General features: G+C 30.6%; 1 protein-coding gene across 1 annotated transcript in view; it reads left to right on the top strand.

Moving 5' to 3' along the window:
• LOC129971476 (histone-lysine N-methyltransferase SMYD3-like) overlaps positions 1 to 21899 on the top strand; it is a 54592-nt gene that overhangs the window by 15796 nt on the left and 16897 nt on the right. The window contains exons 4-8 of the mRNA XM_056085286.1: positions 1855 to 1924; positions 8996 to 9123; positions 12005 to 12066; positions 19066 to 19168; positions 20375 to 20494. Coding sequence (XP_055941261.1) covers positions 1855 to 1924; positions 8996 to 9123; positions 12005 to 12066; positions 19066 to 19168; positions 20375 to 20494 — 483 coding nt within the window. The remainder of the gene's footprint in view (positions 1 to 1854; positions 1925 to 8995; positions 9124 to 12004; positions 12067 to 19065; positions 19169 to 20374; positions 20495 to 21899) is intronic.

Below are 21899 nucleotides of genomic sequence, written 5' to 3'. Positions count from 1 at the left end.
CGCACAAGAAGCAAATTGGTGAATAACGCAAAGTAATTGCTCAAAGCCTTTTCATGATTTCATTTGAAATGATAGACAATTTTTGAACATGCAATGTAAAATTAAAAATTATTTATCTAAATTTTATTTAGATAAATAAAAAAAAGTTAAGATGTTCACATAAAGAAAAATAATCACTTTTAATTAAAGGAACAATGAAGTAAAAAAATTAAACATAATTTAAATTAGCAACTCAGATGTTATGAAAACGGAAAGATTAAACACTGTTCTTACTTTTCAAAGAATGATAATCTCAAACCAAGGGACTCCCCCGCTTGATAACAAGAAGTTGCGCAACAGTTTTAGAATAAACCAAACATGCAATGTAAAATTAAAAATTATTTATCTAAATTTTATTTAGATAAATAAAAAAAAAAGTTAAGATGTTCACATAAAGAAAAATAATCACTTTTAATTAAAGGAACAATGAAGTAAAAAAATTAAACATAATTTAAATTAGCAACTCAGGTGTTATGAAAACGAAACGATTAAACACAGTTCTTACTTTTCAAAGAATGATAATCTCAAACCAAGGGACTCCCCCGCTTGATAACAAGAAGTTGCGCAACAGTTTTAGAATAAGCCAAACTTCTCAGTATGCCGCCTAAAAAAGATATTCTTATTCTAAGATTCACCTCAAGTCTTGTGACATGTTGGTTATGTTCTTTTTGAGGGGGAATGAACAACTAGCGGCTCCATTTATATTTCAACTCAATGTTCAAGATCCATCAGAGCTATCTGTAAGACTTCTCTCCTTGCCAAGAAACTTACTGCACTTTCTTTCTTTCGCCACAGAATATCCCCAAACTTGGAATCTCTAGGATTCCCTGTCGGTTGAAAGGATATACGTGGGAGTATTTACCAAGATAAAAAAATACACATAAAAAGACATAAAATATCATCAATACACATAAAAAGTAACTATATACAATATTATAAAGATGAAGGAGGTGTTCGGTGGGGAGTATGAGTAGATGAAATCTGTTGAAGTTAATATATTCTGGAGAAGAGCTTGGTTGAGAAATGAAACGAAAATTTATAATAAATACAAATTTGTAACAAAAATAATCCTAATTGGATTCAATTCACAATTGATGAAATTTGTTTCTGAAGCTTCTCCATATTTCATATGTTTGTTTTTAGAATTGAATATTGTTATATCAACTGGTGCTAATTTCAGGAAAGTGAAAATGAAAGGAGGAATGAGATGAAAGGAGGATGAGATGAAATGAGGAATAGATGATTGTTTTCATGATCAATATTTAGACACCTAGCACAAATATTCAATTAAAATATGATTAAAAAAAGAAAAAGAATGTCGATTTCGGAGAAGAATAGTTTACGATTACTATTGTTAAATAATTAATCAAATTTGTATAATCGATTAATGACATTTGCCTATTCTTATTAATCACTTATACTTATAAATATTATCTTACATAACATACATATTCCATCTGATATGAAAAAGTTTGAAAAAAAGATTTTTAGGTCCTAAATGCAAGACAAAATTCTTGTTTCCTATTTCAAATCAAATTGTGACGTGATTTTAAGTATGCTGAATCGTTGAAATTCTTTGCAAGTTTTGAAGTATACATTATTTTGATGGTTACCGATTCAGATAGTTAAATTGAAATGGGATTATTGTGCGTCAACGAATGGTGATATCTTAATTTACTACTATGTGCCTTGCATGAAGGGCATTTTCAAATGACTTTTTTTTAATCTTTGGCTTCTAAGGTACCTGTTAAATTAAAAAAAACTCTGAACATTTTCCTATTTTTTATATAAACTTGAAATTATATATTTTCTTAGGGAAAGAACTGGAAAAGTATTACCGAGGATGTGAATGGACAAAGATTTAGTTTTGACGGCTTGAAGTATCGTAAGTATCTTAGGAATTTTCATTTTTAATATTGTATTGGTTGAGATAAAATATTTTTGGTACAGTATTAAAGAATTTGCCATAATTTTCTTATTTATAATTTTTTATTGTTTTAAATTAATCTTAAGTATTTTTAGATATCTTCCTTTTTGTACCGTTTTTGGGGACCAGCGAGTTTGTTAGACAGAGAACTAATTCGTAATCCACCAGAGGACTTAATTGTATTTTTTCATATACCAATATATATACAATCGGTATACCGGATTGCAATACCGGTATACCGAATACCGGTAGTTTGAGCCATTTGTACAATTTTGTAATACCGGTTTTTCGGCATTTACTAGAAATTTTTAAAATTTTCTTCACAATATGTTCCGGTATCGCGAATATAGCAATATAGTATACGCTTTTGTTTTTATGTCTCCCTAACGGGCGAAATTAATTAGCTAATTAATGGCTAAGTTAATTGCTTAAATCTAAATTAGCGAACCATGGATTATCCCTGAAAGAAGATGTTGTATCCATAACGACTGATGGAGCAACAATTATGAAAAAAGTTGGAAAGTTGATTGGTGCAAATCAGCAGTTGTGCTATGCACATGGAATTCAATTAGGAGTAATAGATGTATTATACCAAAAATATAAAGAACAGAAGAATCCAAATACTGTGGATATAGAAACTTCGGAATCCAACTTTGAAGAGAGTAAGAGCGAGAGTGATATTGACAATGAAGATAATGACAATGTAATTGTTGAAGAAGATATTGCTAATGAGGATGAATATTAACCTATCAAGAATTGCTTCCTATAATTTATAAAGTTCGAAAAATTATTAAAATATTTAAACGTTCCCCTATGAAAAGGATATATTACTAAAATATATACTAACTGAAAATAAAACAGAATATATGTTAATATTAGATTCTAAAACTCGTTAGAACAGTTTACTCCTAATGATTGAACGATTTTTGAAACTGAGAAATCCAATCCAAAAAGCAATAATCGACTTAAACCGGTAAATTAATTTTTCAGATAGTGAATTCGACTTAATATCCAGAACTATATCAGCTCTACTTCCAATAAAACTGACTATTGAGGCATTATGTCGGAGAGATTCTAATTTATTAACAGCTAATGCAACAATAAATTTCATGTTGCAGTCACTGAAAGAACAGCACACATTAATATCTGAAGAATTATATATTACATTGAAAAATCGCTCAGAAGAAAGGCATACCGAAATTGGAAATCTCTTATGGTATTTAGATAATTCTAATGATTTTAAAAATGAAAATGAAAAGAAGAAAAGAAAATAACCAATTCAAGTCTGATTAAGTTAGAGTAAAGTTTCTTAAAAATTTTTTCCCACAAACCTATCCACATTCAGAATTTGGTTCAATTATCGAAGATTATAATGTCACTACTGTCGACAGTGAAAAGGAATTGTCTCTTGAACAAAAATTAGAATTAGTGATAAATAAAATTTTAACGAACCAAAATACAATACAGAAATCAGTTATATCCAAAACCATCCGACGGGAAATCGATTTATTTGAAGATGAGGGATTTAGAGGTAAATACTTGGAAAAAAGTATATCGCGCATTGCTAACAGTACCACCAATTAGCGTAGATGCTGAAAGAGCGTTTTCGACAGCTAGTAATTTTTACACAAAATTACTTTTCAGGCTATCTGCCTGGGTACGGAGGCACATTTAAAAAAATCTCTTTTATATGAATTTTAACAGATTTTTTTTATTGATTATGACTCAAAACAATAAATAACGTAAATTAGAAATTTTTTTTAAACAATTTTATTAATTAAATAGAGGTATTTTCGGTAAAATTTGATAAAATTAGAGCAAAACGCAAAACACTCTACACTAAATTCAAATCATCCAATTTAAATCATTTTTCTACACAACACACTTATTGTATTTGTAAAGGTAATGAACTAAAATCTAAGAAAAATATACAAGTGAAAAAAAGTTATGGGCCTTCAAGCATTTTTATAGTAAAAATTTTGTAAAAATCATAGGTACTAATGTCAATAAACTGCTAAAAATCAAAAACTATCAACAGTAGACCGAAATCTTTAGTACATTGCCTTCATAATAATTATGGTAATATATATATAAAATTTCATGGATATATATATATCCATAAGTTTTTGTGAAACTAGGTTTTGCGTAAAACAAATTTGACAAAAAACACATTCTTTAAAAAATGCATTTCAAGTTTTTATTAATATACATCTAAAATAGTATTTCAATTTAAACAGTTAAAATTCACCACTTTTGTAGCAAATGCCCTCCTTATTCTCTGCTTTATTGATTTTTTTCTTTCTAATTGCCCGTTTTATTTTTCTGGACAATTTTGTAGCATTCAAAGACTGTCTCTTTGCAGCAATTCTCTCTTTGTCGAAGCTACTCTATTGGGTTAGCATATGATGAGCTGGAATAATATATAATTCATTAAAAAATTTTATTATTCCAGAAAAACCATCATTGAATATCAATAGAGCAATGTTTGTCCCTAAACGCAAAGTTTTCAATTCAACAAATGTATTTTTGGGAATAATCGTCCATAATAAATTGTTCAAACTTTCATTGGCATTTTGAGTTTTTCCATGAAGGCATTTTTTTAGAAGAGTTTGATCACATAATTTAATATATGTAGATTTAATAATGTTCATAATATTTTTTGAGAGCCCTTTACCTAAGTCTGTATATTCTTTCCCTTCTGAAAGTGCACGTTGGTATTTACACCCAGAAACCTTTCCCTTTGGGCATTGTCCATGCATAGGTTTTTTATTGCTTGAACAAACATGAGCAAATGCTGTAAGTGTTGCACTTTGCATCTGTAATAAATTGCCAACATTGGATCTTATTGCAATGCCATAATAGTTCTGTAGTTTATTTATAACATTGTCTGTAAGTTTTCCTTTACCCCCGAGACCTTTAATAGTTTTTTTAAAGCCCTCAAGTGAGTACCCACTCGCTTTTGAACATGTCCTACACATTCATATTTTACAACAGAGTCTTTACTATATATATATATGTTTAACTTTTTCATATGCTTTTGAGTCACCATCACCATAATATTCTGAGTAAATGAGTCCACGGCAACTTTTAGAACGTTCAAAAATTCTATATGCACCACACACTTCCATGCTTCCAGATGAACCTTTATGGTTAGCACACTGGTGTTTTTGTGCAGGCTTATGTTTTCGTGATGATGAAGTCTTGATGTCACATTTTTTACAAAATTGTGACATCACTTCAAAATCAATAAACTTACCGGTAATGACTGAGATAGCACTAACAACACCATTCAGTGAAGAGTAACCACGTCGTTGCCAAGTTCCATCAACTGAAACACCACTTTTAACAAATGTTTCAGAATTGTTGTCCTTTCTTATCTCAGATGCAGCTTTCTTCATGGAGCTTTCTGCAACCGAGTCTGAAGCATGAAGAAGTTTTAATTCCTGCGCTCTAAAAGAGCATTTTGACAAAAAGGATGGCGAATTCAATGTTGCACAAAGTTTCTTACCAGCAGTAAAACCTTTACCAATCAAGCGTAGAGCACACACAAACCTCAGATTTATTTCACTCCACTTATTCTGTTTTTTAGATGATACAAATCATTTTGAGAATGAACAGTATTTGCAATACAAGCATAAATTAGAACATAAGCCAAATACTGAATCTTCTTTCCAATATAGGCCTTTCTCTTTACTGCCAGGGCATAACAACACAGACAATACACTAATAAATATTTGTATGTCGAATATGCGATATCCTGACAATTCATTTTCATCTTTCATATCATTGAAACATTCTTTATACGATTGCAGTTTCTTTTCACTACATGTCAATTCTTCTATAGATGTGCTAGATTCAGAAGTGGCTGTTGAAGCAAATCTATTACCATGAAACTTACGTTTCTTGGAGCGTCCAATGCTTTTTCCTCCCATTAAAAAGCCGACAAAAACAATTTACATATAAAAAAAAACAGAATTCAAACAGTATTTAACGAATAAGTCGAAGTCAAAACAAAGCGAGCTGGAAGAGATAGCCGAAGCAAAAGAAACTGACTTCCGGTTATTTCCGCGGTACATCCGGTTTCGTTTTCGTTGACGTTGACCTAAAGAAAAATCTATATCTTCTGATACAATAATCGTAGAAACAAAACAAACACAGATTTGGAAACCTAAATAAATGGTCTTTCAAAGAAAACAATAAAAAAAAATTTGTAATTTTTGGTCAAAAATCGACTTGCCAAACCAGGCAGATATCTTGACAGTACAATTGATGTATTATGTTTTTTAAGATCACATTTCAAAAATTTGTAATAGTACCACAGACTGAATAGTGATATTTACACTTTTTTGTGATTTAAATAAATAAGATGTTTCTATACTTTTTGTGATTATATACTGTTATAATTTATAAGTTACAGATTATTTTTTGTGATATTTACACTCTCCAACAAAACTGGCAAATAAAAAAAAGAAACACCTATGTTTTCTTTCTTTTTCCAAAATTTCTAATGCCGGTATTAAAACCGGTATCCCGGTATTAAGATCTAAAAAATACCGAATACCGGTATTGAAATTTTGGTCCGGTATTGCAATCCCTAATCGGTATATATTTTGACACCTGATATAACAAGGATTGTTTGTGAAAAAGTTCGATTAATTTTTAGCAATAGTTTTTGATATGGTTCCCTTTCATATGTATATTGAAAGGGAAAAGTAGCATTTATGGCATATTTTATTTTTTTGCTATCGAACTGGTAAAAAGGCTGTTCATGCAAGAAAAAAAAATTATCCGATATGTATGGAGTAGATGTACTGACAGGAAAGCCAGAGCCAAAATTGGTTTTAAAAATTTCGATCCTACAATTTTGATGTTGAAGATGTTCTGGAAGGCCGGTTAAAGCTGATGAAGACACAATAAAGGTCTTAATTGATGTAAACCGACAAATAACAATTCGTGAGATCACTGAGAGATTAAATTGATCGAATTCAAACATTCATGATCATTGGGAATGTCTAGGTTTAATCTCAAAGTTCGGTATATGGTTCCCTCATGTTCTTTTGGGAAGAAATTTGTGTCGTCGCATTCACGTCTTCAATTTGCTTCTCAAACATCAAGAAAGTGATCCATTTTTGTAACGCATCATCACTGGGGACAAGAAAAGGGTTGTCAACAACAATGTTAAACGCATGAGATCATGGACTTAAAAAAGAATTGTCTCAAAACATTTTAAAAGCCGATATTTATCAAACAAAGGTGATGCTGTCTGTTTGGTGGTATTTCGAAGGAATCATATTTTTCGCTTCCACCGGACAACACAACGATTCTTAAGTGTACTGTGGTCAGCTGGACAATTTGAATGATTAACTTAAACAAAAAAGTCAGAACTTTCAAGAGGGTGTAGTGTTCCATCGTGATAATGCGACAAGTTTGGTAACTTGCCAAAAGATTTTACTGCTTGGATGGGATATACTATCACACCCACCATATTTTCCAGATCTGGCATCTTCTGATTATTATTTGTCTATGTGTTTACCTATTAACGCCATAATGGATAGCATAATAAGCAATATAATCTAATAAATTGAATAAATATCATACAAATATAATATTATAGTAAATAAGACATTTCTAAATAAGCATTAAATAGGAATTAGAATAATGAATGTGCGTATGTCTGTATTTCTGTATGTGTGTGCGCGTATTGGCGCTCTACAGATCTTACTTTTTGACCCATAACAGCGAAATTCACAGATATTCTTAAGAAGTTAGAAATGGCATAAGTGTCTTTCCTGTGATATGGGCGTCCCGCGTTCGAGTCCCGGTTCGGGCATGGTTGTTATTGTTCTTCTGTTTTCTGAGTGTGAGTTGTGTGAATGTGCCCCCCATTAAAAATTGGTTGTGCAAGCAAATAAGTAGCTAAGTCGTGCTTTTGGCCCTAGATGGCGCTACTTAAAAGACAAGAGACGCTCACTTGTCTTAAAATCGCTGACATCCTCAGCTGGCTTGTCAACGACAAGTGCCATTAGACACAACAGAAGTTGGAAATGCGCTCCCAGGAGCGTTTTTCAGATGATTAATAAAAATAATTAAGCTAATAATTAATGATTTTCTGCGTTAACTTCCGAAAATATAATTGCATAAAAATGAGTTTTGCATTATTTCAGAATTTCAATTTTGATTTTTAAAATGATATTAATTTAACATTCATATATGTATATATAAACTTTTTCTCCTAAACTTTGGCAATTTGTAAAATTATTTTTGTTTGTCTAATTTCCAACAATAGATTACATTATTGTCCCGAAATTCAAGCCATTTTCATCGTGTCACTAAATATTTAATCTCCTAAATTTGAAAGCTAATGAAAGAGGATTCAGCTGAATATTTGCATAACTTAAAAGACAAATAAAAAAAATAAAGCTATAATATCACGAAATTTAATATTTCTGTATTCAATTATCATAATTATTTACTTTTTAAGAATGCTGTGATGCCATGGCATTGGTATCCATTAAAATAGTTCATTCGCACAAAGACTATGACTTTAATTTCAAACAGTTTTATAGAATCATTAGAATCATGGATACAAATTCATATTAAATCTAATTAGTTTAATTAAAATGAAATGTAACAATTATCTCTGGCGCCATATCTGGTTGCCAAAGGTAACTAATAGATATTAAAAAAATATTTTAAATGTGATAAAAATTATAGTATTTACTTTGATGCCTCATGTTTGTGCTATTTTTGTAATGACTGCTTGATTTCTCATTAGGATTTTTATCTCATTAGGGTTCTCATTAGGATTTAGGACTCTTAGGCATTTTTGAAAAATATGTTTCTAATGTAAACATTAAAATGAATAGGAAAAAAAAAAAAGACAAAACGGCTAATTAAAGCGGTTTTATTATACGCATTATTGATCGTATAACTTTATATTCTGTTTTGTTTTGTATTAAAATATTATATTTTACTAACTTCTAGATGATAAACGAATTCTGTAATTTTTAATGCATCTTTTTTTTTCAGATAACTTTCCAAAAATGAGATTACCATGGTTCAGAATCGCCTTTAAAGAAATAGAAACTGCTCTGAAGTCTTATGTAGGGGAAGAAAATATGCCAGATGAAGAAACGCTGCTGCAGTTAATTGGAAAAGTAAGTAATTAAAACATTTTCAAATGTATATTATTCATCCTCGCTTGTAGGTTTCATAATAATAATAGATGATTTAAGGTAAACTATTTTTTTGTTGTTGAATCCGAAATTTTCTTGTGTTTATTTTATTCCGAATTACAAGGAAGTATATAATGTATTAAAGTACCTAATATAATGTAGATAATAAAATTCTCCATAGTAGGTTGGTTATCAAAGGTTAAGAAAATCAATTTAGACTATTTTAAATATTTTTAAGAAAGTATTTCTAGTTTATCTTTTGGTCATTAATGTTTGAATAAAAGTATCACTCTCTCAGAAACCAACTTTTTTTACTTACTCGAATACGAAGTATACTGATAGTTAGAACCGTATTTTAGATTTTTGAACTAAACAGAAAACTGTATACTGCACATACGAGGCTTCTCCCTCGCTCATGTACATATAGGGTGTATCAGTATAGCTGTTACAAGTTTCAGGAGAGATAAGAGTACGGCTAGACATAGGGTAATTACATAGCAATGCATGGTAGGAAATGCTTCCCTGATACGGTAGTGACGACACAAAACATAAGAGAAAAGGAGACATGGTTATTATTCTTAGTACAGCAAAAATGCCGGGGAGTCTGGCGGTGAACTCGATTTTGCTCTTTAAACTGAAGCATCAGTCGATATTGCTTGTTTACACACGGTTGGTGCTGCCACTCTCGCTGTGAAGCTTCATTTCGCCTGCCGACAGAGTAGTAGTAGAGAGCGGAGCTCGCTGATATGCATCTGGCATACGGAGCCACTGATTACTTTGGACAAGACGTACTGTGGTTGTACGTCGCACCTTTTTCCAGGAAGCAAACTTCTAGCCACGCCTTTTTTGTACGCTTGCACCAGAGGTAGTCCGATAGCGGATCCTTCATAGTGTGCACATAGGAACGTGATCAAAGAGTAAGAGCGCCAAACAAGGAGAAGACTGTGCTGGGTCTGGTACAGAATAACATCGGTACCAGTTCGCGGCTATCGTCAGTCATGTTGGGATTTCCCATATGATCGTCTGGCGGATCCTGCATACTAACGACATGTACTCCTATTACGTTCAGCACGTGCGAATGTGATAGGAGACGAATTCGATTTCGTACCACGATTGCCCTTTGCACGTTGGTATTACGTATGTGGGCAAAACATCCTCGTTTCCCAGCCACCGTTTTGTTCACTGACGAAGGCGACCTTCACGTGGGAGGAGAACCCACATGCAACAAGAACCCTTGTAGCCCAGGAATTGTTTACAGCGAATGTTTTGGGCAGCATCGTAAGAGACCACCTCGTTGGGCCATATTTGTTTCCCCAACGTAAAGACAGGTACTGTAAAGTCCCCCGGTTCCCTCACATGATAATTGGCATTCCGGCCAGATGTATCGTCAACTGTTTACCCTACACATTTTTAAGTGCTTCTTGACTTGCCAGACGGGGGATCCTCTTTGCCAGTAGAATCATTGTGTCATGTCATTAGTTGTATCCAGATAAAGAACCAGATGTGCATTTCGTCGTTTCAAAGAGATCCATCATATCTTCAAGGAAGGAAAACGTCAAACCATCCGGATGTTAAACTTTTTTTTCTCATTATAAAGGGACTGTAATTAACATGTGTTCGGTAAGTGTCAGCTACAAAGATGAATTATTAACGGATATTCCCACGATCGACTGGAGACCATTGAGGAAGCATTGCTAAGCAGCTTTTGGGTGATGAGTGCACCAATGAGAAAATCAGAGGCGGAGATTTGACGGAAATAAAATGCGGTATTATTGTGAAGAGAAGGGGAGAGCAGTGAGAGGCGTGGAAAGAAAGTCGGAGAAGTTCCAAGGTGTTCCTGATTTTGTGAGAAGCTTCGCGTGATTCGGGCTTCTGTGTTAAGATCCACCCGATAAAGATAGGTGGATTTCTAGAGCTGGAGTAGCCGTTTGAGCTAATAGTCTGTTAGCGGTTTTTGTGGTGTTTATTCTCCGAATTGATCGAGGAACTATTTCATGATTAACTTTCAACTATTGTGTAAATTTTGTAAATCATATTAACCTAGATGAGAACAAGTTATTCTTGTGTACATTTAAGGCTGTAAATAAAGGAATTGTTTGTTACGTTACTCTCTCATTTGATCGATCCGGTTCAATTCAATACAGTACAAACTATCTGCTCCTCCTTCAGCAAGTATTGCCTCAGTTGCTGGAGGATTTATTTGGTATTGAGTTATTGGACTGGTTATTTGTTATTGAGGCCTGTTGGATTGTGACACCACACACGCACTACGAGTGAACTCGTTGATGATACGGTTTTAGTGGAGGAATTTCCATTTCGATATTCAGTTTTTATCCTCCTGATTCAAACTATTTTTGAGTTAACATGTTCAGAAATATAGAGACAGATATGCCTGAAAAAAATATTTTTCGGACTCGGTGCGATTCCTCAAAATATCAGTGTTGTATTATTTTTGACGATTACAATATTTTCTCTTTATATAGGCGAGAAAAGTGAATGAAGTTGACACATGGTTAATCACCAGATTTATTACTTTATTTAAAACTTAATACAGTACAGATACAAGAAATTATATCAGCATAAAATCATAAAAGTAACTAAATACTAAGGACTAAAAACAACACTACGATGAAAATAAATCTCGATAAATATAATAAAAAAAGAAATTATCTGAACATTGATTTCAAACTAAAATTCGTGATAAATGTTATTCAAATACTAATTTATTTAGAATATTTATTTTTATAGGTGCTTACGTCTACTGTTTTTTTTTTTTACTTTCATATTTTAGATTTTTTTTTTTTTTGCTTGTTATACACAATTAAAAGAATGTCTAAAAATCTTATTTTTAATGTCTCTGCAGGTGGAATGCAATTCTTACAAATTTGGCGGCGACGATTATGACGGTTGGGCATTATTCATTGGGTAATTATGAATTTGAATGATTAATTTTATTTACTTTTGGAATTTTTATATTACTTTAATAAACTGTAATTTGCGCATGTGTTGAATAAACTACTTCATCACATATTGCAAATATATACAGGGTGGGCAAAAAGTCCGTAAAAACTTTAGCCCAACGAGCGGTTAAGTATTCTGAGTAGCGCTTCTCAAAAATTTATCTCTATTTGTCAAAAGATTACTTCAAAAAATATCAGCTTCACAAGAGAGAGTGCTTGGAAAAGAGACTCCCCTTCCTTCCCAGCCGCGGAGGTCCAATTACCCCATTGGGGAGACAGGATTGTAATCTTTCTGGCTATCTTATCTTACTGATTGACCACTTCCCCCCATTCTTCACTCCCCAACTTTTTTTCCGCATTAGCAATATGTAGTTCCAAATTAATTTACGATGCGAATTCATTTTTCGAAAAATTACCACATCTTGTAAAGATAAAAAATATTTTCCATTTGAGGTCTTGCATTTTTAAACTAATATTTTTGTATAATTAAATTTATTATTACATGTCTATCTTTATTCCGACATTTTTACAAAAGACACTATGCAATAAGCTGCTTTTTCATTAAAAATATTATATAAAAACGAAGAAAAGCATTTAGAAATATAAACGCACTAAAATAATTCTACACATTCATACTTTTTCTGTAAATATTATAAGTAATATTTAATGCAAATAAATATTTGTTTTTTAGAACGCATGTTAATTTTTAAAATCTGTGTCTCCTACACTTTATATTTTCTAAAGACGTAATGTAAGATATCTTTTACACTGAAAAGTGAAAATTTTATATCTTAATTATGACACCTCACCAATTAATGTTGTTGTCCTTTTATAGAGTAGTATATACCTCGATCATTCTTTGACAAACTGTTTAAAGCTGTCTATCCACACTTTTGGAATAAAAACATTTATATAAAAGCTTGAAAATATCTTTTAAGGGCGTACCTACATTTAAGAACAATAGGATCTTCCAATTTTGAGCTCATAATTGAATGGAATTTTTCAAAGGAAATTGAAAGGAAAAAGAAAAGGAATTTTTCTCTAAATTTTTTGAAAATTTCAAATTAATCAAATCAATTTTTAGTGAGAAATGAAGCGATATTAACTGTATTTCGTCCACAGCAATTTTCGTTATTTATTTTATATCTAAGGGCCTAAGTCATCTAAGTATTGCCATGAAATAAAGCAAAACGCTTTTGTCAAAATAATGAATTGTCTGCTTGTTTTATTAAAATATAGTTTCATTTTTTTTAAAGATTTTGTCTTAATATCTTTCTGTCTGTTTTGAATTAAAAGTGATTTGTCACTTTTAATATAGTTTTCTTTTTGAATCAAAAATCACTTTTGGCAAGAAAACTCTTTTCATTGCTTCAACACAGTCTATCTCGGAATCTCTCTTTTGTAAAAATCAGAGTTAACAACTAGGAACATTTTTTTAAATTACGAATGCCAGAATGTAAGTGTATGAATCGAATATTCCAAATTAAATGGTTTCATATTTGCCATATTCCTCAAAGAAATCATGACAAAACAGGATATAAACCGAAATTAATGCTATTGGGAATGATAACAAGAACATGTTTGTATCGACTAAACAACTTTCAAAATTGATTTTACTAATTTTCATCCAAAATTTTTGAGCTGATTCTTTATACAAAATTTTTTAATGGTTTCCTAATTCAAAAAATATTATTTTGAAGAAGTTGAAATACCTATATGAGAATATTTTCCTTATATTTAAATACTACTTGTTTAATTTATATATTGTTCAAAAATCCACAGTTTTTGTGAGTGATTCATTAATGAAGTACAGAATACAGAATTAGTACAGTGATTAATGTATAAAATACAGTACTACATTAACCACGAACAGAATCTTGTTTAGATCCGAAATTAAATTTAATAAAGTAGTGAAAATTGAATTTGCATTTAGCATATTGTATCAATTTTCAAGCCAGTTTTCATTTTATTATAATCACTGCGTTCACGATTCCTATTTTTTCATGTTTCTCAAGAATCGGACGCTAAAACGTAAGATATTTTTTCTTTTTCAAATTTAATTCTCACAGCAATTTTGAAACTGTTAGCATGAAATCATTTAAAATTGTAGAAATAATTTTTAAAGATCGATTTGTGTTTTTTTTTCTCGTACTCATAAAAAAGTATTTAAACCCAGTTTTCCATAGCCATTGTTTTTATTCCGAACAGAGTTAAGTTTCAGAAAATAATGCAAATATCTTTACCATTTATTTCTTCTATAACTTTTACCATTTATATAAAAAAAATTACTATTTATTTCTTCTATAAAAAGCGTTCTTAAATGAAATTTTAAAAATTTATCTCGTATGGAAAAAAAAAAAAAATGCTTTTTCCAAATTTTTATTTATTATTTATTTATTCATTATCTCAGTAATTTATCATTACATTTTATAGCTCAATTTATAGGATTTTATAATATAGATTCATTTTAAAGGACTGTTATATACTTTTCCTCTAAGTGTAATAGCATTTTATATAAACTCGAAAATTCGATATAATCTTTATCTTTGTAACACTCAGGGTAAAACGCAGTGGCCAGTTTTGTATGGATTGCTCAACAGCTTTCAAATTTACTTTGAATGAACTTCAATTTGAAGTATTTAGTTTAAATAGCATATGTTCATTTCTTTACTACCGTGATTCCCTGTTCCATTGTAAACTTCGACAACGATGTAAACCATTTGCGGTAATACACACCTGGTGAACTACGTGTCCTGCACCCATGTGTTTTGCATCCATTACCCCACATTTATCCCATAAGGTGTTCAACATGTGAATATTCATGGAATATATACATTGATAAGACATATTTGCCAAGAATGTTCTCACAAATGCATGTTTGCTATCAGATACATCACTATAGATATATTTCTACAAATTTTCAACATAACTTTCACTGAACGCTAGGATTTTCGGAACAAACTTATATGTTAGGAAAAGTGGAAAAATCTGAAATATTCTAAAAATATCCTGAACATAATAATACAAGAATGATACTGCATATAAAATTGTATGATTTTGATTAAATTTCTTTTTTTTTTTTAACTTTTTAGTTATTTTAACCAACGTGACAATTAATAAATCATTAAAAATACATTAAAAATTTTAATGAAACAGCATTCAAATTTATAAAATGTTCTACTTTATTCATGTCCATGTTCTATTTTAGAAGATTCATTCCTTCGTCCAACCTTCTTCAGTGGAATGAGAATTTATTTTTAATAAATTTCATAATTAAATATATCAGCTATCACATTTTTTTTATTTTGAAAACTATTTTATAGATGTAAAAGTTTTAATATTTTCTGTTAATCCTTTTACATCTTTTTCCGTTCGAAATTATTATCCATAATAAGAAAGAAAATGAAATATTTTCAATGGATCAAAATTTCAATAAATTTTATTTAAATAAAATTTAAATTTTGAGAATTTCTTCTCTTATTGAACATTTACTTTGTAAGTAGTAACTATAAGACAAATTTGGCAGCTCTATTCTCATTTATCTTATAGAGAGCATTTTTCACCGATTTTTTGCATCTCGGTATTCACAGAAAATAGGTCAACTTAAAAACGTTAAAATATTTAAATCGGGAATTCTTAAACGAAATTTTCGTCCCTTCCTTGTTAACGTTTGTAATATGTAAAAAAGAAAAATGTTTGTGAAAATTTATTAAGTGATGTTTACAAGCAATACAAATATGTTATGCAAGGTCGTACCTTTTTTACCATGCTTTATTCCATTCAAAATTGTGCAAAAAAAAACTCATAAATTTATTAACTCATAAAACTCATTTTTTCTGTTGAAATTAGGAATTATCTGTTAACTCATACATGTGATTAGTTATGGAGTAATTATAACCTCATTTCCTTTAAACCATTTGTGATTTTTTTTAATTCCTGAGTGTTTCAGAACGAATAAGTGTGCCATAAGCATTATTAAAAAATAGAATGAATATGAATGCTCTTCTAGAAAAAAAACATATAGGAATAGATTTCTGCATATCTTCCTTCCTAAAATATTCTTATTGAACATTTATGATTTATTCTTCATAAAATATTATGCCGATAAAGGGAAAAAAAATTAACATTTTCTTTTAAGATTTACTGGAAATGCATTTCTTCTCAAATACAATTCTGAAACGCATTGATATTTCAAAAAGTTTTAAATCTGAAACAAAACCTATTTTTTAACAATTAATGAAGCAGGAATTTCTTTCAAAACTTTATTTAGTATTTGAAAAAAAAAAAAGAATATGAATAGAGAAACTCTTGCCACCTTTTTTTCAAAATATAAATACAGCAAAACTCTCTCGACATCTTAATAGATGAATATTTCTATTTTGTGCAATTTAATTCCTATCCCTAATTCCACACATAAACTTTGCTGCAAAGTTGTGTGTGTGTTTTAATATAAAAGAGGGAAAAACATCTATTTTTCGTTGTTATTATTACCTTGATATTAATCGACATATTTTACGAATAATGAATTATAATTTATATAATACGATACTCAAAAACATTTTTTTTTTTACTTTCGAAATTAAGTACTTATAAAACTTTGCCTCTGTAATAATAATATAAGAAAGATTTTCTTCCATCCGAAAGCAACATAATAACTTTTCCACTTAAATCGTTTTCGAGATAAGGAATTTGTTAGTCAGCGCAAATTATTTCCATGTTTACTACCTGCGGTCATTCTCGTTCATCACTGTCAAAGAAGTCATTAGTGGTGGGGGACGGTAAAGGCAAAAAAAGACGGTTTCGCCGATTACAACGGCAAAAACCGGAGTAGGAATAAACCGTTTGCGCCTATCTTAAAGACAACCGAAAAGGGTGAAACACGTCTCCGGCGCTTGGAGGATTAAAGATTCATAAAACCCAGAAAATTAATAATGTTACAAATCCATTATGATAGCAATGTGTGTTTCAAATTTAGACGAAATTTCCACATTTAGATTCTGACTCTAATGTTTCCATTTCGGCTGCAACGCGTGCTGAACCGTCCGGATCTTACACGATCCTCCATCGAACCATGTTCCGCAAATCGCTGAACAAGCTTTATGATGCTTGCCATTTAAAGGCCACTTCCCTCTTCATATTTGCAATAGTTGCTGATTCCTGGTTCATGTAAAACAGCTGCACCAACAAAAGTTTATTTTTCCCGCTCAACATCCTCATTCACTTATATGACATGCAGCGGAGAATTGGTTCTGGATCAAGAGCTAAGCATTTATAATCGTCTGTGTCTTAACATATTTCCAATTAAATCGTTCATACCAGCGCCGTTTGTCGGCTGTGTTATGATTTTTTTTCTCATCTTAAAAAAAACCCCATGACCTATCATGACTAAACCTGCAAGCCATTTTTCATTTTGGTTATTTGGGGGGGGGGGAGGGGGTATGTGTTTTAAAAGTTTTTACGAATTTTTTGTCCACTCTATCAAAAAGGATATTATGGCTACATGTTTAATTATATAAGATAAAAATTTTTATAAATTAAAAATTTAGTTCATATTTTGCTTATCCATGAGATAAAAATTGCAAAATCCGAGCTATTCTATAAGATTTCAAATAAATTCAAAAAAGTTATTAATTTACCATACACTGTATAATGTTTTTAGTTATTTGTTTCAAATTTTTATCTATTAAAACATTTTGCATATTCGTATACATTTTATCTATTAAAACATTTTGTTTCTCGATTTTACAATGTGTTTCATTTGATGTTAATTATGGAATACTTTAACCATTCTTTTGACTTAAGTTATGCATAAATTTATTTATTGGATTTTTTTAACTAGATCAAATTACACCTATAAATTTTCTATATATTTATTGATCTCATGGGAAAAATGAAATATCTTATGAACGAAGACTTTTTATCAATATGTCAAAAAAAAGTCTAAGCTACTCCATGATGGAAATAAGTTTGCATCTCTGTCTATTGAGCGTTTAATTCATTTAAAACAATGTTATGAAAATTTCAAATTGATTCATAATATATTTTCGTACACAAAATAGAAAATGGAAGTTTGCAGTAATTTTACGATGATAATAACACATTTTGTCAATAAACTAAATGCCAGAAAGATTTGCTGTATCTCTCTCTCTCTCATTTTTTTTTGAGAATTGTGCAATCGTGATGGGGAAGAACATTTTATATATAAAAAAATGGCATAAAAGGAAAATATTGAAGCTTGTAGTCAAACCTGTTGAAAACTGTGCCATCAAAGCCATTTGTCCTATGTGTTATTCCATACATAATCCTATTCTGTGTAATTTATGATTCAATAAAAATATTACAATTTAAAAAGAAAACTGTGTTTTTTTATTTAATTCAAATCTTGCGTTAAAAATGTTCTATCATGTAACGGTCCATATTTACTAACCCTAAACTGTCAGCTGTCAAATATTTTTTTGGTTGCCAACATTTTACTGCACAAATGGTGGCAAATTCAAATCTTGCTTTAATTTTGGGGCACCCTTTATTATATCACTTTATTTTATTAACAGCTTGAATTAAAATAATAAAATTTTTATGAATTTCTTGATGTTGCCTGAAACCCAGATAGCTAAGTAAACATATTTTAAGTGATTCATTTTCTTCTTTATAATTTTGATATTAAATACTCTTAAAATGAACTGTTATTAAGCCTTCTCAGTTATTTCATTTTTCTGTCACTGCAAATGTAATTTGATATATTGTAGAACCAGCGAGAGTAATCTTTCCGTAATTTTATCATATACTCACCAATAAATATATTTGTGTAATATTAACTATATGCCATTGGTGAATAATACTTATGGATGAGGCTATTAAAAAGCGATCTTTGGCGCTTTGTTTGGCTTATGTTTTAAATAATGGCAGGAATGTTTTATATAATTGATTTGTTTTGAAGCATTATCATTTTTTTTCTCTTCCACAGAGCCTCAAAATTCGACCATTCTTGTGTTCCTAACGCTAATATTCACTTCAGTGGGACAGACATTCAAGTTAGAGCTTTTAAAAAGATAGAGAAGTATGAAAAGGTAATTTCACTTAAAATTTTTTTAAAAATTTCTGCTTAATTTTTAAAATTCCATTTTGAAATCCTATCAGATATCAGCAAGCATTTAACAAAGTATTTAAACAAAGTATGCTTGCCGGAGTCCTGGCAATAGGGGTAACGCGTCTTCCCCGTGATTTGGGCGTCCTCGGTTCGGGTCCCGGTTTAGGCATGGTTGTTCTTCCGTTGTTCTATCTGTAAGATGTGTGAATGTGCCTTCCTGTGAAAAGGAGTTGTGCAAGCGAATGAGTGATGCATGAGTAGCAAAGTTGCTCTCTTGGCCCTAGTTGGCGCTACTAAACAAACAAGAGACGCTCCGCCATCGGCTTAAAATTGCTGTCTTCGTAACAGCGGGTTTGTCCATGGCAATAAGAAACAATAACACGAAGTGTACTTAAACCTTAGATTACCAATGGATCTATGGCCGATTTCATACTATGCAGCCTTCTAACTCCATTCGTCTTAGACAGGATCACAATTGGAACGATTAAAAACGATTGTTTTCCTGAGTTACCAGGTAAATAAATTAGTAAAAGATGCAAAATCAGTGAATTACAAAGTATTTTGTTTGTGGTGACGCGTTAGAGTCTTCTGTATATCTTCATGCAATTTGCATTTCTGATTTGATTTGGATTTAACGATGTCAGCAGTCTTTTCCCATATTGTATATGCATATTTTTAAACACATGCGATGAAACAAGAAATTAGCTTTTTCTTTGCCTTTCCTCTAGCATTGTATTTTCTTTAGGATAAATGTTAAAGTTTAACATATGTAAATATGTGGATAAATAAAGTATTGAAGTCGACCGTGGACATCTTCGTTCACCTTATTAGATTACAACACTTATCAGGTATTATTAGTTACACTCTTTCATTTCGTTTATTAAGTTTTCTATGTTATTTTAGGTATTAAAATATTTATAATATGAAACACTTGCTTCCATTCTGTTGTGCACAACTATGGATATTGGACAGTCCAGAATCATAATTGATAAGTAAAAGCATTTTTATAAAGTTTATGAAATAAAGAAATGATTAACGTACACTAATAAGAGGAGACAATTGCTAGTGTAATAGATTGTTATTATTGGTTTAATAATGGTCAAAATTTTTACTACTAAAAAGAGGTTAGACTTTTAACCACTAACAATAAACTTAAAAAAACTTTTTAATTTTTTTTCTTTTTAAGGTAACATTTTCCTACTCCCCGATGTTTGCTCTTTCTGATGTGGCAACTCTGCATTTAAGCATGAAACATTCATTCGGAGAAGGTGGTTGCTACTGCGAGGATTGCTCACAGCCATATGGAGTAAGTAATCTTCATTATAAGTAAATGTCGGTAGAGTATGTCGATAAAGAGTGATATTCTGATTGTTTCTTTCTCTTACATATTTTTTTTAATTGTAAATTGTTAACACTGCAAATATTTGATTCAAAGTTTATGTTAACACGCACGCACGCACGCACGCACGCACGCGCACACATTCAATCGTTTTTTCCCAACAAAACTAGTTAAACAACAAACAAATGAAAAATAGATACAAAAAATGAAATCATGTAGAGCGATAGACAATATTTAAATGAGATATCGTAGTAAAGATATAATTTTAGTATTTAGAAATTATAACGCTGAACATAAGTTGCTATCATTCGAAATTCATGTAAAATAATTTTTTATTCGATAACTTTTCGGTCTTTATTTTTATATGAAGTTTAAAATATGAAAAAGAAAAGGTAATACAATGTTTACTAATTTTGCATTAAAGCAGTAGGTTATACTTCTTTGGATCTTTAACATACTGGTAGAAAGTGATAATTAAAAAGAGAAAAGTTACTTAAAAGAAGTTTATCCCTTTGATTTGTTAAGTTACACCTCTTTTTTAAAATCCTTGTTGTGCTATTGCTAACAATAGATCTTGTCCAGTTATAACAAATGTGCAGAATCTCTAAACATTTTATGAAAATTATATAAAATATAACTCGCAAAAGTTAAGAAAAATATTTTGATCAAGATTTGAACACTTATCAAATTCAAACTATAAATTGCCATTTGTAATAATTTCTTTTCATTCATTCCTAGTGACAAGTTTTTGAAATTGCTGATTCCCCCTTTTTATGTTCACGTATACAAAGTAGAAAAAAAGTATTGAAATCATCAAAAAATTTGAACGCGGTATTTTGACAAATCTCTTTTGATTTCCCTGAGTTCGAAAAACACATTTTTGGAATATCAGTTTGGAATATATCATTATGTCTGTGTCTGTGAACGCGATGATTAAAAAACGCTGCGAGTTTGCCCCGTTTACTTAAATCAAATTTGTACATTTTTATTAAATTTTGAACGAAGTCCGTTCAAAGTAGTTGATATGTCTGGTAGTTTGCATACAAGTAAACTCGTTAATTAAAAAACGTAAAAAACATAAAATCAAATCAAATTAGCATCAAATTTTGAACCAAATGTCCTATATAGTTGAATTAAATACCCAAGTCCTTTATTAGAGAATGTGGGAAAAAATTTCTAGGCCCCCCCTGGTTACTTCTTTGTGTATGATCATATTGTAATCGTCAAAAAATTGGACCTCATGATTTCGATGAATTTCAAATTCTTCTGATTCTTAAAATATCATAATGCATGGTTTGCAAATCTTTTTGTCAATACAGCACTTCACAGACAAATAGCGACGTAAAGAAAATTTAGTATGTTATATTTTCCC

The sequence above is a fragment of the Argiope bruennichi genome, chromosome 1, assembly GCF_947563725.1.
Source record: "Argiope bruennichi chromosome 1, qqArgBrue1.1, whole genome shotgun sequence".
In the NCBI taxonomy this organism is placed as follows: domain Eukaryota; kingdom Metazoa; phylum Arthropoda; class Arachnida; order Araneae; family Araneidae; genus Argiope; species Argiope bruennichi.
This window is presented reverse-complemented; position numbering and strand designations above follow the sequence as displayed.